The sequence below is a fragment of the Heloderma suspectum genome, chromosome 1 (assembly GCF_057233095.1).
Source record: "Heloderma suspectum isolate Gila_16-S chromosome 1, 16-S_ref, whole genome shotgun sequence".
In the NCBI taxonomy this organism is placed as follows: domain Eukaryota; kingdom Metazoa; phylum Chordata; class Lepidosauria; order Squamata; family Helodermatidae; genus Heloderma; species Heloderma suspectum.
The window spans coordinates 132,995,611-133,009,787 of record NC_139458.1 but is presented as its reverse complement, the minus strand read 5'-3'; the positions used below and the strand labels follow the sequence as shown (position 1 = coordinate 133,009,787).

At 42.7% G+C, this 14,177-nt stretch overlaps 1 protein-coding gene across 2 annotated transcripts; it reads left to right on the top strand.

Annotated features, from left to right (window-relative positions):
- Positions 1-2,512: 2,512 nt before the first annotated feature.
- Positions 2,513-13,567, top strand: PSMD13 (proteasome 26S subunit, non-ATPase 13). Of its 2 annotated transcripts, XM_084816270.1 has the most exons (13): positions 2,513-2,713; positions 4,135-4,213; positions 6,152-6,186; positions 6,284-6,339; positions 7,170-7,213; positions 7,454-7,540; positions 8,436-8,607; positions 9,378-9,457; positions 9,547-9,672; positions 10,418-10,480; positions 11,141-11,221; positions 11,537-11,653; positions 12,565-13,567. In XM_084816270.1, exons 1-13 carry the CDS (start codon positions 2,619-2,621, stop codon positions 12,658-12,660), a joined length of 1,131 nt encoding a protein of 376 aa, XP_084672396.1. In that variant the 5' UTR covers positions 2,513-2,618; the 3' UTR covers positions 12,661-13,567. The 2 variants fall into 2 exon arrangements, with proteins under 2 accessions (XP_084672396.1, XP_084673187.1); XM_084817061.1 differs by lacking the exon at positions 10,418-10,480.
- The last annotated feature ends 610 nt before the right edge of the window (positions 13,568-14,177 follow it).

The following is a 14,177-nucleotide window of genomic DNA, read 5'->3' as shown; positions in this document are numbered from 1 at the left end:
AGGAAGTTAGAATTTATAGGGAATACCTAGGATATAGATTTATGGCGAAAATTCAGTTACATTTTCATGTAATCAGTTACATTAAAGCTGCAGACATGTTAACAAATATATGCTGTCAAAAGGAGAGTGATGTTTGTCGCCTCCCCCCAAATTCCTGCTTTGGCAACATTCACAGGAGAGGTAGAATAACTTTACAAAAAGAACATTTATTTTATTTAAGAGATTTTATGTCCCACCTTTCCATGAGCAAGGCAATTCACAACAGTTTAAAAGTGCAAAATAAATCATAAAAAATTGACAATACAATAAGAAAAGTAAAATAGAAACAAATACAGCAATTCAAAACCAAGGGGTCAGCACTACAATTCCTCTGCCCTGCCCAGCAGATCAAATGCCTGCAAAAACATCTTAAGTAGGCAATGGGAGTGGGGCGAGTGGCACTGACAAAGTTGTCAGAATGTCTGAAGAATTATCAGTTTATTTTCTGCTGCCGTCCTTCCCAACACAAGATGGAAAATGTTACTGAAGTAGCATTTCAACATGTATATAGGAGAATAATTACTTCCTCAGAAAGGATCATTGTCACCTTTTCTTTTTTATACTGGGAATGTGGTTTTTTTTAATCAAAACACTGAAAAAACAACTGAGTACAAATAGTGCAGCAAATGTTAGACACATGAAACACTAAAAAGAAAACATCACCCTCTCCAAATAAGAATGACCATAATTATTCCAGTAGTTCAATTTATCACTTCCCCCTCCTATTAGCTACCAAGCCACGTACAGGGTTATGCTATTATCATATAAAGTCCTAAACAACTTGGGACCAGGATATCTAGCAGACTGCCTTCTCTTATATATACCCAGGTGACATCTAAGATCATCAGAGGAGGCTTTGCTGGTCATTCCAAAAAGAAAGGAATGTCGCCATGAAGAACCGTGACAGTGGGCCTTCTCTGTAGAAGCACCCACCCTCTGGGAAACCCTCCCCCATGCAGTTCGGGAGGCAGAAAATGTGGCATCTTTCAAGCGCCTCCAAAAAACGCACCTCTTCACCCAGGCTTTCGCTGGGTTGTAACTGCTGTTGGGTTTTACATGCTACTTTTAAAACTTTAAAGTCTTATGTTTTATCGTGCTGTATTTTATGGTTTTCATTGTTGTGAACTGCCCAGAGAGCCTTGGCTGTTGGGCAATATATAAATGAAATAAATAAATAAATAAACAAACAAACAATTGAGCTGTATTAATCTGGCAAATCTGTCCATTTCAGCTATTTGCAAGGCCCTTTTAACTACTCTGACACATAAAGAGGTTCTTTAAATTTGCCGCATTTAGTAATTATAATCTTTGCATCCATGAGAAGATTTGCAATAAGCAACACATGCTTAACAATAACTGAGAATTTTAAACAGTTCAACAATAACACAAGTCGATCAAATTCCAACGTAAATCCTGTTACCCAATAAATAATGGGTTGGAGCCAGACTAAATCAATACAATACACTTCCTTCCCAGATTCATGAACTAGTGGGCAAACCCACCAGAGCTGCATAAAGCTAGGCTGACATTTCCAAAACTTATATAGCTATTGCCATAACTTTTACTCTGCTGCAAGGTACTACCTATACAGTAATTTGTACTGCATCTTCCTCAGATTTTAAGGTGAAAGATGGAAGGGATTAAGGGCGCATCCTATGGGGATAGGCGGCCGCCTCCGAACTCGAAGGGCGCCGCCTATCCAATGCACGGCAGGAGATGCACGGAGGGGATTGTTCGCAAATGCTGGGATACACCTGAATCTTGCCTTAGAGTGCAATCCTATGCATGTTTAGACAGGAAAAAAGCCCTGCAACTCCCAGCATTCCCCAGCCAGCCTGGCCAGCGAATGTTGGGGTCTGTAGGGCATTTTTCTGTCTAAACATGCATAGGACGGCGCCTTTAGAGTAAGTCAGCCCGTTTAGTTCAGTACTGTCAACCGCGACGGATGCCAGGGCTACCCCTGGGTCCTTGGGCTAACAAAACATGTGCTTTACTGCTGAGCTGCAGCCCTTCCCCTTTGCCAAGGTGTGTAATGATGTCTACCATGCCTAGATAGCCTTATCATTAATAACAATAGTAGCAGTAGCAGTAATAATATGCGGTCGCATTTTTATTTAATAAGTTTGTCCGCACTTGTGCACCTCCTGGCGGGAGACGGCGGCGAATGACACGAGGTCTTCGCAGGGCAGGCCCGCCCCCGTTCGGCGGCGCGCGGGGACCCCAGGCCACGACGGCAAGCGGCGCCCACAGCCGGCAGGGGGTGCCCGAGGGAAGCCCGGAGTGTTCGACCGCTCGCGGCTCGGATGCAAAGTTCAGGCCTTTCGGAGAGGCCTAGGCCGCCGTTGCCATGGCGACCGGCGAGTCGTCTCCTCGGATCACTTCCCCCCCCCCCTCCCGCGGGGGCGGAATTGTGAAGCGATGCTGCGCTATGCGGGGCCATACGGTACCCGGCCTGCCCCGCGCCGAGGCTACCGGAAGTGAGTGTGCATTTCCGGCGGCAGGGCGGCCCGGCCTCCTGCTCTGCTGCTCTTTCGAGTAACCGCGCGTTCGCTCCTGCTGCCCCCTCGCCCGGCCCTGCCATGAAGGACGTACCGGGCTTCCTACAGCAGAGCCAGAACTCGGGGCCCGGCCAAGCCGCCGTGTGGCATCGCCTGGAGGAGCTCTACAACAAAAAGTGAGTGGCGCTGGAGGGCTGGCCGGCGGGGCGGCGGCGGCGAGCGTGTGTCCGCGCGCGGGGGATGGCCGGGGAGCCGTCTGCGGTCGCCGCCGGGCTGCGCGTTGCGCGTGTTTTCCCTGGGCGGGCGGGCGCCTCGTTCAGCAGATGCATAAGGAGAGGGTAGCGGCAGGATGTCCTGCGGTGGAAGACCGCCCCCGCCCCCCATTCCGCGTAACAGTCTGCGTATCTGGGAAGCATATATAGTGTTTGGTGTCTGCCTCTCTCTTCCGCTTCCCCACTGAGAACGAGCCTCGCTCGCTCATTTCCGCCAGCCCTGGCAAAGCCTCTTGCGCTGTTCCAGGGTAACATGCCCCTGTGACACCACAAATTGGTGTGATGTGTCTCGCTCCGGAGATGTATAGGTGGGCATGGCATACCCCGCCTCCTAAAACAAAGTGCACTTCCCTTGGGGTCACAGGCTTTGAAGCACCCGAGAGTCTCCTGGGAAGTTCTGCACTTAGTTTGTGCTTTGCAAGAGCTTCTTTTATAATAGACATGTTCATTTCGGTGAGTGCAGGGGCTTGAAGATTTACTGTGACCTCCTGGCTACTGTGCTTCTCCCTTTGTACACTTACAGATTGTTAAACTAGCTTCTCTTGTCTGAAGTGTTTGAGCCTTCCCCATCACTCTGCAAACAGAGGCTTGGAAAGCTTACACGAAAGTAGAAACCCGCGTTCTTCAATAGCTTTGGAATGCATTCCAAGCAGATAGTTATCGAAGATAATTTCCCCTGTTTTCTTTGTCATCGTAATAGCAAAATAGCATCTTTTTCAGCTTGGGTTAAAATGTTAAGTTAGGAGTGGGACATGGGTATGTGGTAACGCCTTAAAAGTAGCTCTGGTTTAAGGCATAGAGAAGTTGCTATTTGCTTATTCACTGAAAAGTGAGAGGTTATTGGCTGCTTTCAAGGGCCTATGTAAAATATTGTGCAGGATTGTGAGGAGTGTTAGTGAACATATGAAGTTGCCCTATAATGAGTCACACCGTTGGCCTATCTAGCCCAGTATTGTCTATTCTGAGTGGCAGCAGCCCTCTAGGGTCTCCGTTAAAGGGTCTCTTTCTCAGCCCTGCCACCAGAAATCTCTTAACAAGATCCACTTACACTGAAGTATTTCTGATAATTTGTCGTTGTTGTCGTGCCCCCCCCCCCCCATTTTAAGTGGTCTGTTATGGTGGTTTGTTTGCTGTTATTCTTACTCAGATTAACTCTTTAACTACTCAAATATATGTTTAGGCTAACTTTCGAATACATGCATTGATTCTTTGACGGATATGGGATTTACATTCTTATAGATAGAATTCTGAAACTGGGTTTTCTCATGCGTACGTTTGTCAATACTGGCACTTGCTATTTCATTTATCTCTGTGTGTTTTTGCAGACTTTGGCACCAGCTGACTCTTCAGGTTCTGGACTTCGTACAGGACCCGTGTTTTGCCCAAGGGGATGGACTTATCAAGGTAAACGTACACTAGTTTTATCAAATGGCATAGCACTGATTACGGTGATGTATTTTGAGCGTTCTTATTTGCCCGTTTTCTTGGAATTGTCATAAGTATAAACCAGTCTTCAAAAAGATAGCAAGGCAATCAGTTAGAGAAGAAATACATGTACATTTCTAGTGTTTTGTGAATACAAACATTGCTTGTGATAAGGCATCATAGATGGCAACTACCTAATGCATCACTTCGCTCTACGCTATTTACTTGAATGAAAGTTCTGTTCATTTTTGTAACTTGCACCCACTAAGGATCACAGTTCTATTTTTAATTTAGGGTTGTATTTTGTAGGCAGAATGCTAGTACCTACATTGATGTAAAATGGCATGTGATGTCATTGCAACAAGGTAAATTGATAGATTATAGTTTATGTTTTGTAGAGGAACTATGAAGAAAGAAGTATGGATTTAGAGGGCAGCATCAGTGGTATAGAAAGCAACCATTATGAAGAAATGTTGAAGGAACTGGAATATGTGTAGCTTGGAGAATAGAAGACTGAGGGGGGACTTGACAGCACTCTTCAAATGCTTGGAGGACTGTCACATAAAAGAGGGCAAAGAGTTGTTCCCTGCTGCCTCAGAAGACAGGACTAGATCTAATGGGCTTAAGGGTGCAATCCTATGCATGTTTAGACAGAAAAAAGTTGTACAACTTCCAGCATGCCCCAGCCAGCCATACTGGGCTGGGTAGACAGTTGCCTAGGGTAGGCTATCCAAATTTTGGAGTCTTTAAGCAAAGGTTGGACAGCTATCTGGTGGGGGTGCTGTAACCCTTGCATCAAGCAAGGGTTTGTGCTAGACGGCTCCCTACAAGGCACCCTCCAACTCTATGTTGTGTCCTTCACACTGCTGATGGAAGGCTTGTTGATTCAGCAGAGGTTTCTGTAAGCACAAAGGTGATTTCCATATATTCCTCCTTTCTTCTGCAGCCCCCACACCATCTCCCACGCTATTCCAAAGGGTCTCCCAACCCTCTTGAACAGATTGTGGGAAGCTGCAGAAAGAAGGGGGAATCCATGGAAATCGCCTCCCCCATTTTCTGCTCACAGAAGCTTCTGCTGTATCAAAAAGCCTTCTTTCAGTAGAAGGGATACAAGTACTTGTAACCCAAAGATTGTATGAAAATGTGTGCACAAAGATCCCAGAATTCAGAACTATTAAGTAGTGGGTTGATTTAGTCCTTCAAATCTGCAGAGAATATCTTCAGACTTGAACTTTTTTGGTTATTCAACTTTCCCATAATTCCCCTGGAAATGGGATCATGAAAAGGGTATGAAGAACTAAAGGTATTTGGTTCTGAAGACAAACTTTGGCATTTATAGCAGGACTGTCTTCTTTAAAAAGTGGGTTAGACCTACTAACAGACACACATTTCCTAAAATACCTTACAGCTATGTCTGGCCACGCATTTCACCAGTGTTGTTCCTTTTAAAGCAATTGCATAATTCAGTTTTAGCACAATTATTATCGATAATATTGAATTGTTTGAGCAGTTTTCTGTGACTGGGGGCTTATTGATTATAGGTAACTTGCATACACACACTAAGCAGAACTACGTACCACTAAAAGTTGTTGGTTTTGTAATTGTTTGTTTGTTTGTTTGTTTTTGCCTTCTATAGATTTTGTTATGTATTTGGTATATAGATTGATATGAACAAAAAGTTAGAGACACTTATGTAATAATTCATAAATAAAGATAATTTTCCTCCTGTAAGGATGTACCTCATTTTCTAGAAATTCTGTTGGTACTATATCTCCTGCAGTGTAGTGTTCACTGTGTTTTGTATGCTGGTTAAGAACTCTTCATCTGTAGAGGAGGGCCCTAGATGGTAGTAGTGATAAAGATTCATTAATCAAAATGTCTCTTGCTAAAGTTTGCTGCTTTTTCTTTGATTCACAGCTATATGAGAACTTTATCAGTGAGTTTGAACACAGGTAAAGCTTTTAAAATACCTAAAAATGAAAAGTCTTACATTTTTAAAATAATATTTTTTATAACTTCAGCTGTTCATATTATCTCCTTTTATTCCAGGGTGAACCCTTTGTCCCTTGTAGAAATCATTCTTCATGTAGTGCGGCAGATGACAGGTAAAACACCCTATTTTCCTCATTGGTATCTTTTCCAGGGTGAACTGATGAGATCCAAATATTCAGCTTCATCTAAGAAAGCCTGGAGTTGCACTGCCACCACTTGTTCTAAGACCTTAGTTTAAAAAAGAAGATTGGAAACTACCTAGTAGTTGTCTAAGATGGTGGGATCCAATGAAGCTTCTTCAAAAAGAAGCAAAGGTCTTACATGTGCTTCTTTTTAGAAGGGGTGGAACATAATCCTCTTTCAAAGAATCATTTACAAACTCCTTCACCCTACTGGCCACCCCTCCTTTGGCAGCTCTCATTTGCCAGGATGGACATGGGTCTAAGGAAGAAGTGGTTGGCCTCACTCCTCCAAGCAACCTGTCTGCATCCTCAGACCGAAAGAAGTGAAACTCATCCACCAAAATTGGACGAGCAGTTGCTTCAGTTACCTCATCAGAATCTATTGTCGGTGTGGAGTCTAAATTGGAGTGGATACAAGTATAGTGATTGGGAGTCAGCTTGCACACTCATACCACTCAGTGTGGAGAGAAATTGAAAGATCAAACAGGAAATCTAATATTTATTTGAACATGAGATCTTCTTTGACTTTGGGGACATTTAACCAGAAGGTCCTTGAGATCGGAGATCCAAGCAAACATTTGATTATGCACTTTTCCTCAGAATGTGTCTGAGGCCCCCTGCTCCTGATCCATACCCAGGAACAATCCCCAAAGGAAATTAACATCAAAACAAGACCTCAGTTCTAAGACTTTTTTAAAAAAATAGGTTACAGCAAGAGTTTATGTGAACCTTAATGTGATTTTTTGTTTACACCTCTTTAGATCCTAATGTAGCCCTTACTTTTCTGGAAAAGACCCGGGAAAAGGTAAGTTTGGTATCTGGCAGATACTGTATATTGATCAATTTGGGTAAAACTGTTTTCAACACATCTACTAAATCAGCCAACAAACGACACTTCATTCTCAGGAAGGAAATGACCAAGGATAGGAATAAAGTCAAATTTGGGACTAAATTAAGCTGACACTGCTTGTGCTCTATTTGACTGGCACTAATCGCCAGTTGAAAAAATAGCTGTTTTATGATGTGTATTGTATTGTGGCTGCAGGTGAAAAGCAGTGATGAAGCTGTGATTCTATGTAAAACAGCCATTGGGGCTCTGAAATTAAACATTGGTGACCTACAAGTCACAAAGGTAAGACAATATTCATATTTGTGTGTAAATATTAATGCAGTTTAACTATGTTGTATCAGATGGCTTCTGAATTTTTTGTGCAACTCTTTTAGTATCTCTCTGTCTTCTAGTGCATGTGTATATTAGTACTGAATTTGGTGGAAAAGACTAAAATCCATTTGATTCTTTTGTTCAGCTTTGTGTATTTCTGGGAATGCAACTATATTTAGAAGTTAAGTGTTCACTTTTCTAACAAGTATATATTACTGAGTGTGCCATAAAAATGCTTGTGCCTATGGTGTATGGTGTGTTCAGTTTCCTACAAATGGCTGGAGATCACAGCTTTTGATATTTACTTGATTCCTTTTGCTTGCATATTCCAGTCAGTCTAATTCAGTATCATAATCCAAGGCCCACTGTAAACTGTTCAAATTTGTCTTGAATGAACAGCTTACACTTTATTTGTTCTTTGTATAAATGAAGAATGGGGATGAATTTACCACAAGCAAAGAATAGGTAGCTGGGATTTCATTATGTTTGATTAGTCAGGAGGCTATTTCCTTTTTTTATCATCATAATTAGGAGCTTTAGAGATGGAGTTACCTACTTAAAGCACTCAAATCTGAATACATTTTTGCAGACATATTTCTTGAGACGAGTTGAGACTTTTCGGCAGTGTAAATCCTGTTGCCAGCAGAAATAAAATGTCTGTGTTCTTGAGTTAATCTGACTTCCACCACTCTTTGGAATAGGGGAGTCTTCCAATTTACTATAAATATTGCTGTTAATTGTTTCCTTACCATTAAACAAGATACTGTAACATGCTTATGCTTGTAAGACCAGCGAGACAATAACGATGATATGCAGATGCGTATAAAATATCTGTAAGAGCTGATATCTCCTCTGTTTTCTTCAGGAGACGATTGAGGAGGTTGAGGAAATGCTGAATAATCTTCCTGGTGTGACATCTGTTCACAGCCGCTTCTATGATCTCTCCAGCAAGTATTACCAGACAATTGGGAATCATGCCTCTTATTATAAGGACGCATTAAGGTTCCTGGGTTGTATAGATGTTAAAGATCTGCCAGGTAGTGCTCCCTTTTCTTTCAGTGTTGAACATATTGCAACTGTTGTACTTATGGAGATCTGTATTGTATGGGGATAGATTCCTGTCAAGATTGTTGTTGGAACTCTGAGTCAGAAAAGTAGGCCTAGAACAAGGAAAGGTTTATCTTGCTATGAGTGAGAGATTGTTTATGGTGAGGTAGAATTTTATAGAGGCCGGGCTATGTGTAGTAAGCCCTCATACTGAGGGCTATCTCTGAAGCCTCCTGAAGCACAGGCAATCTGAGTAAGACCTCTGTTTATGGGATGTGATATTGGATCCCTTCACATCTCATTTTATCTCTTATGACTACAGTTACCTGTTCCCTCATGCAGGTGGCCATCAATCCCCAACTCGCATGCCTTTTCTTCTTCTCTCTTACGCTGTTGACAAAGTATCCCAACCCAGTTGACAATCTGAATCTTTAAATTGGAATAAATGTAACAGTATAAGTGTGCATTGTTTTAAAAAAAACCAGATAGAGAAGTTTAGCGTTTTGGTGTGTAGAATGCTCACAGCCTGTTTGTGTGTGTGTGTGTGTGTGTGTGTGTGTTTTGTAAAGTAAGCTAGGGGAAGGTATATATATGTGTGTGTGTAGTAATATATGCATACATTAATAGAAAATGTCACATGTTCCAACTTCTGATCAAAATGATGTGCATGCCACTCAGTAGAGTCTCAGCCATTATGGGGTTGGGAAATTGGGAGATGACTGTAGGACTGTCACTTGAACCAGAACATTCTTCTTTTTAGTGGCAGACCAACAGGAAAGAGCCTTTACTTTAGGTTTGGCAGGACTTCTGGGTGAAGGAGTCTATAACTTTGGGGAATTGGTAAGTAGAATTTTATTGGTTAAAAAGTTGGGGGAAGAAGAAGCTGGCTGCTGTATCTCAATAATGCCTTGTCCTATTTCCATTCTCAGCTTATGCACCCAGTACTGGAGTCTCTGAGGGACACTGACAGACAATGGCTGATTGACACGCTTTATGCCTTCAACAGTGGTAATGTGGAAAAATTTCAGGCACTGAAATCAGCGTGGGGCCAGCAGGTGGGTAGCTGTTGTGATCTGATAATGCTCTGAGCAAATAATTTAAAAAAAACAGCTCTAGAAGAATGTCTCTTGACATCTCCTGACATACATATATATTCTACTGATATAGTTGAATTTTTGCCCCATCCAGTATAATTATTAAATAAGTATAAATTCAGAGAGACTGAAGAGCTTCTTAAAACAGGTTGAATGAAGCCAATTAGACTGTTCTCTGTTATGCACAATTTGTGACCTACCAAGCCAGTAATGGCCCACTAAGAACTCACACCTCCTCTTTTTGCTGTCTACCTGGGACTACAAAATTAGAGGGGTTGCCAAGCATTTGGCAGGCCATGGTACATGGTTGGTAGTAGGCTGTGTTGTGTTTAATGGGTCGCAAGTTGCAAGACCTGTGCTCATTTCAGTATAGGACTGTCCAGCTACAGTGGACATTATCCAAATACCTCAGGTGAAGTGGGATAGTTACTAATATCATTTGAGAAAGCTACTCACCTGTGAAAATCCTTTAGTTATTTCAATATCCCTTCCACATATAAGATGTTGCATTTAATGGTTGCATTTAAAATTAAAACATCTCTGCTGAATGATTTGTGGTGGACTTGAGGCGGTGGTTTCATGACACAGAAGCAAGACAAATGTTCAGTGTTTTTTATGTTGCGGGGGGGTGACAGCTTGCTAAATTAAAGTAAATATAGAATAAGCTTTTGGAATAGCTGATATTCTGAACTGCCATGTTTTGCAGCCAGATCTGGCTGCAAATGAAGCTCTTCTCCTCCAGAAGATCCAGCTGCTGTGCCTCATGGAGGTGAGTCCATAGCAGAGATACCACCACTGCTCCCCACCTGTATAACATGGAATCCTTGTGACCTGAAGTATTCATATGAATTGTGAACTTTGGTCATGTATTTTCACCCAGTCTTCTAGTAGATCATTTCTCAGATACTTGGTGGCCTCATATGGCAGGAGTCTTGGCACTACTAAGAGTTCTAGAAATTGACTGTCTTATTGGATAACTACCCCCAAAAACATCTGTCGGTTAACCTTGTGAAACAGTAGGTAGTTGTCCCTTACATTGTGAGGCAAAAGAAATGGTCATATTCCCCATAATCCATAAAGGGGCAGTCCAAATTTGGGAGCCTACATCTATGTAAAAGATACCACTTAATATCCCAGTAGCATGTGGTGCTTGTTATCCTGGCATATACATGGCCCTTTTAATCTGACTCTCCTTATTGCAGTTCCTGTTTTGTAGAAGTGGTGAGGTTCCCTTCTGTAAGTTAGTCTTAAATCTTAACATTTTTATTGTCCAAAGCCTCTTTTAAGTCACTGTAATGCAAAGGAAATTATGATGAAGTGCTTTGGAAAGATTTCTCCTTTTGGGGGGCAGTCTCTTAATTACATAATTGCGGGCAATTGCCCAGGAGAAGCCTAAGTTAGCTTTAACTCCAGTTTTTCTTGGCTACAGATGACCTTCACTCGACCAGCTAACCACAGGCAACTCACTTTTGAGGAGATTGCTAAAAGTGCCAAAGTCACTGTAAATGAGGTGAGTTGCTTTTGAAGCTCATACAGGAGGAAACCAAATGCTCTAGGCTGTGTTTAGTGTATTAATTCACTGATACATCTTGGGTGTGCACCTTTCACTTTTACGTGACGTTTTCATTTCAAGTAATTTGTATTAAATTTGGCTTAGTTCAATTTCCAGACAGGTTTTTACAGAGACCATTACCTTTCTGTAGTAACTGTTCCATTTTGAGCTGTAGCAAGTGCTTAGATGGGTAAGCTGCATAGTAACATTTCTGGGAACAACTCTATGTGTCTTCTGAAGCCAGTAGAGACTCTTAGTTTTCTTTTCCTGCAGGTGGAGCTGCTAGTGATGAAAGCACTTTCAGTGGGTTTGGTGAAGGGCAGTATTGATGAAGTGGATAAAAGGGTTCACATGACATGGGTCCAACCACGGGTGCTGGATTTACAACAGGTAATTACTGCTGAAATCTCAGTGTCACACACACACCCTATTCTGCATGGCATGGAATGTTGGGGGAAAGCATTTTTGGGGGGTGGAAGGCAGATGGAACTGTTCGTTGGTAAAGGGTTTGATTTAATCATCACACTGTTTATGTGTGCACCTTGGCTTTAAAACAGAAAAAGTTTATAAGCTAATTTGTTGAATTAATGAGCAGGAAGAATGTTCATATTTATTCATTTTGATTCTGGCATCTTTGAATCTGTAAGAAAAATACCTTGCTACCAAGACAAGTGGAAACAGTAGACACCATTGGGAGACTAATTGCATTTGAAATTGTCTTTAAAAGAGAAGCTGACAGTGCATTCCAAAGGAGGGTCAGGGGAGTGAAGTGCTGGATCTACCACCTCGCCCCAAGCACTACTGGCTTGAGCCAGCCAGGGCAGAAGGTCAGGTGGTGCCAGCTTTTTCCTGGCGCTGCATTTAAAAACCAAAAAGAAACCTTTCCCTTCCATTGGTTACAACGGGAGAGGAATTTTCTATTTCAGCTCTAGGCTGAGCCAGCTTGGGGGACTGGAGGAGCTTTGGATCCAGTGGATACAAATCCACCTGTGCCCCGCCCCCACAATGGGTTTTACACCACCTACTGCTGGTGGGAACATTGCTAGTGTTAGCTTTCCACACACAGATTCACTGTGGGGGCCTCCCCGATGTCAGAGCGCCTCCCCGATGTCAGAGCGCCTCCCCGATGTCAGAGCGCCACCACCATCTTATCCTCACCCCCTCCATCAAGTTCAGGATTGTGCTGTTAAAGCTGGCTGTTGCAGAATACATTTTGATATAGAATTTCAATTTTGTCTCATAACTGTTCTCCTACCTGTTTGTATCTCAATTCCTGAAGTGCTTTTGGATTTGTTTCCTAGATAAAGGGCATGAAAGACCGCCTGGAGTTCTGGTGCACAGATGTGAAGAGCATGGAAATGTTGGTGGAGCACCAAGCCCACGATATCCTAACATAGAGGACCTTGCACTGGCTGAGGGAATATCTTGTACTGTTGGTGATACTGGCAGTGCCCTGACCACTGACTCTGTACTGAATTCTATTAAAAGGGGGGCTAGGGGAGGAAGGGACGAACTACTTTTCTGATGCTTGTACAGAGGACTAAGTGGCCTTTGCTGTATAACCCTTTGGTGCTTGGAGTCGGGAATTCCCTCCTATGCACTAGCATTTGATTAGCGCTGCCCATGGGAGCTCCCATCGTGCTGACACCAAAGGGGGGGATAAGGACCCCATAATGGTGGATTATAATCAGTCTTGGTGTGAGGCTGTTGCAATGGAGGATGCTAGGGGACTCTATGCTAAAGCAGTGGAGGTCGCTAACTCAACAGTGGGATGGCAGCAAAACTTCCATTTTGCATTTGGTGTGCAAGAAGGAAGGGCTACCATCAACCATTGTCAGGCATTCCTGATGAATGTGGGGGGAGAGCATGACTTCCTCCCTGGAACCTGTCTCCTTGCCAGGCCAAAGGCAGCATAGCCAAGAACACACCTCTTTCCCCTAGCCTCCCCCTGTTTTGCAGTAGGGGAAGCTGCTCAATCCCATCAATGAGTTTTCCAAGAATAAAATCATAAATTTAGTGGATTTGTTTTTATATTCTCCTTGGGTTTGCTCTTGTCTTTTATGAACATTTTATCCTGAAGTGTGATGCAGTAAAATAACTGCTGGAATAAACTTCTCTGCCTTCCCTCTTGTGCAGTTCTGTTGGTGTGCTTTTACGCCGAGTCTTGGATTGAGCAGCAGTCCTATTTAAGAAATCCAAAACTAGTGTTACTGTAGTATTTGTACCCTTCAGAGAGAAATGGAGTTAAAGAAATGATTGCTGATTGCATCTCTGGAAGACATGATTCTGATCTCGTTGCTTCTGCCAGCCTCCTCTTCCAGCAATAATAGGATGAGTCTGGACTTGATAAGGAAAGGGATTATGTACTGTGATTTTCAGACACATCTATTTACAAATGTTATCTTCTACACCTTAGAACTCTTATTGTAAAAAGCAGGATACAGTGACTATTAAATTATATTTTTTTAGGTGGGTTAGGCCTGGGCTTATCTGGTTGAGGCTTTATGATCAAGTATGCATACCTTCTGTAGCATTCAGCCGCAGTTGGGGTACTCACCCATGCTGGATGGGCGCTTTGTCGGGCTGACCTTTGCCTTGCACATGTGTTGGCTAGTAAACTAAAACTGGTGCAATCCAGATTCCCTTCCAGTTTATGTGTATGTTGGGGGGCGAGGGGGGGGGGATACTGTGTTGTAGAGTTTACAGCACCAGGCATTTTTCTCTGAATTAGCATCGTATGAATTGTTCTGATGGTGCAGAACAATTGCTTCTTTAAACAGGCTGTTAGCAATTATAAAGGAGTTGAATGGTTTGCCGCTAGTAAAAAAAAATCAACAACTGGGATTTACCACAGCTGTTTGTCATCTGCTGATTTGGCAAGAAGGAAGAGGCTGAGGCAACACGAGTCACAGGG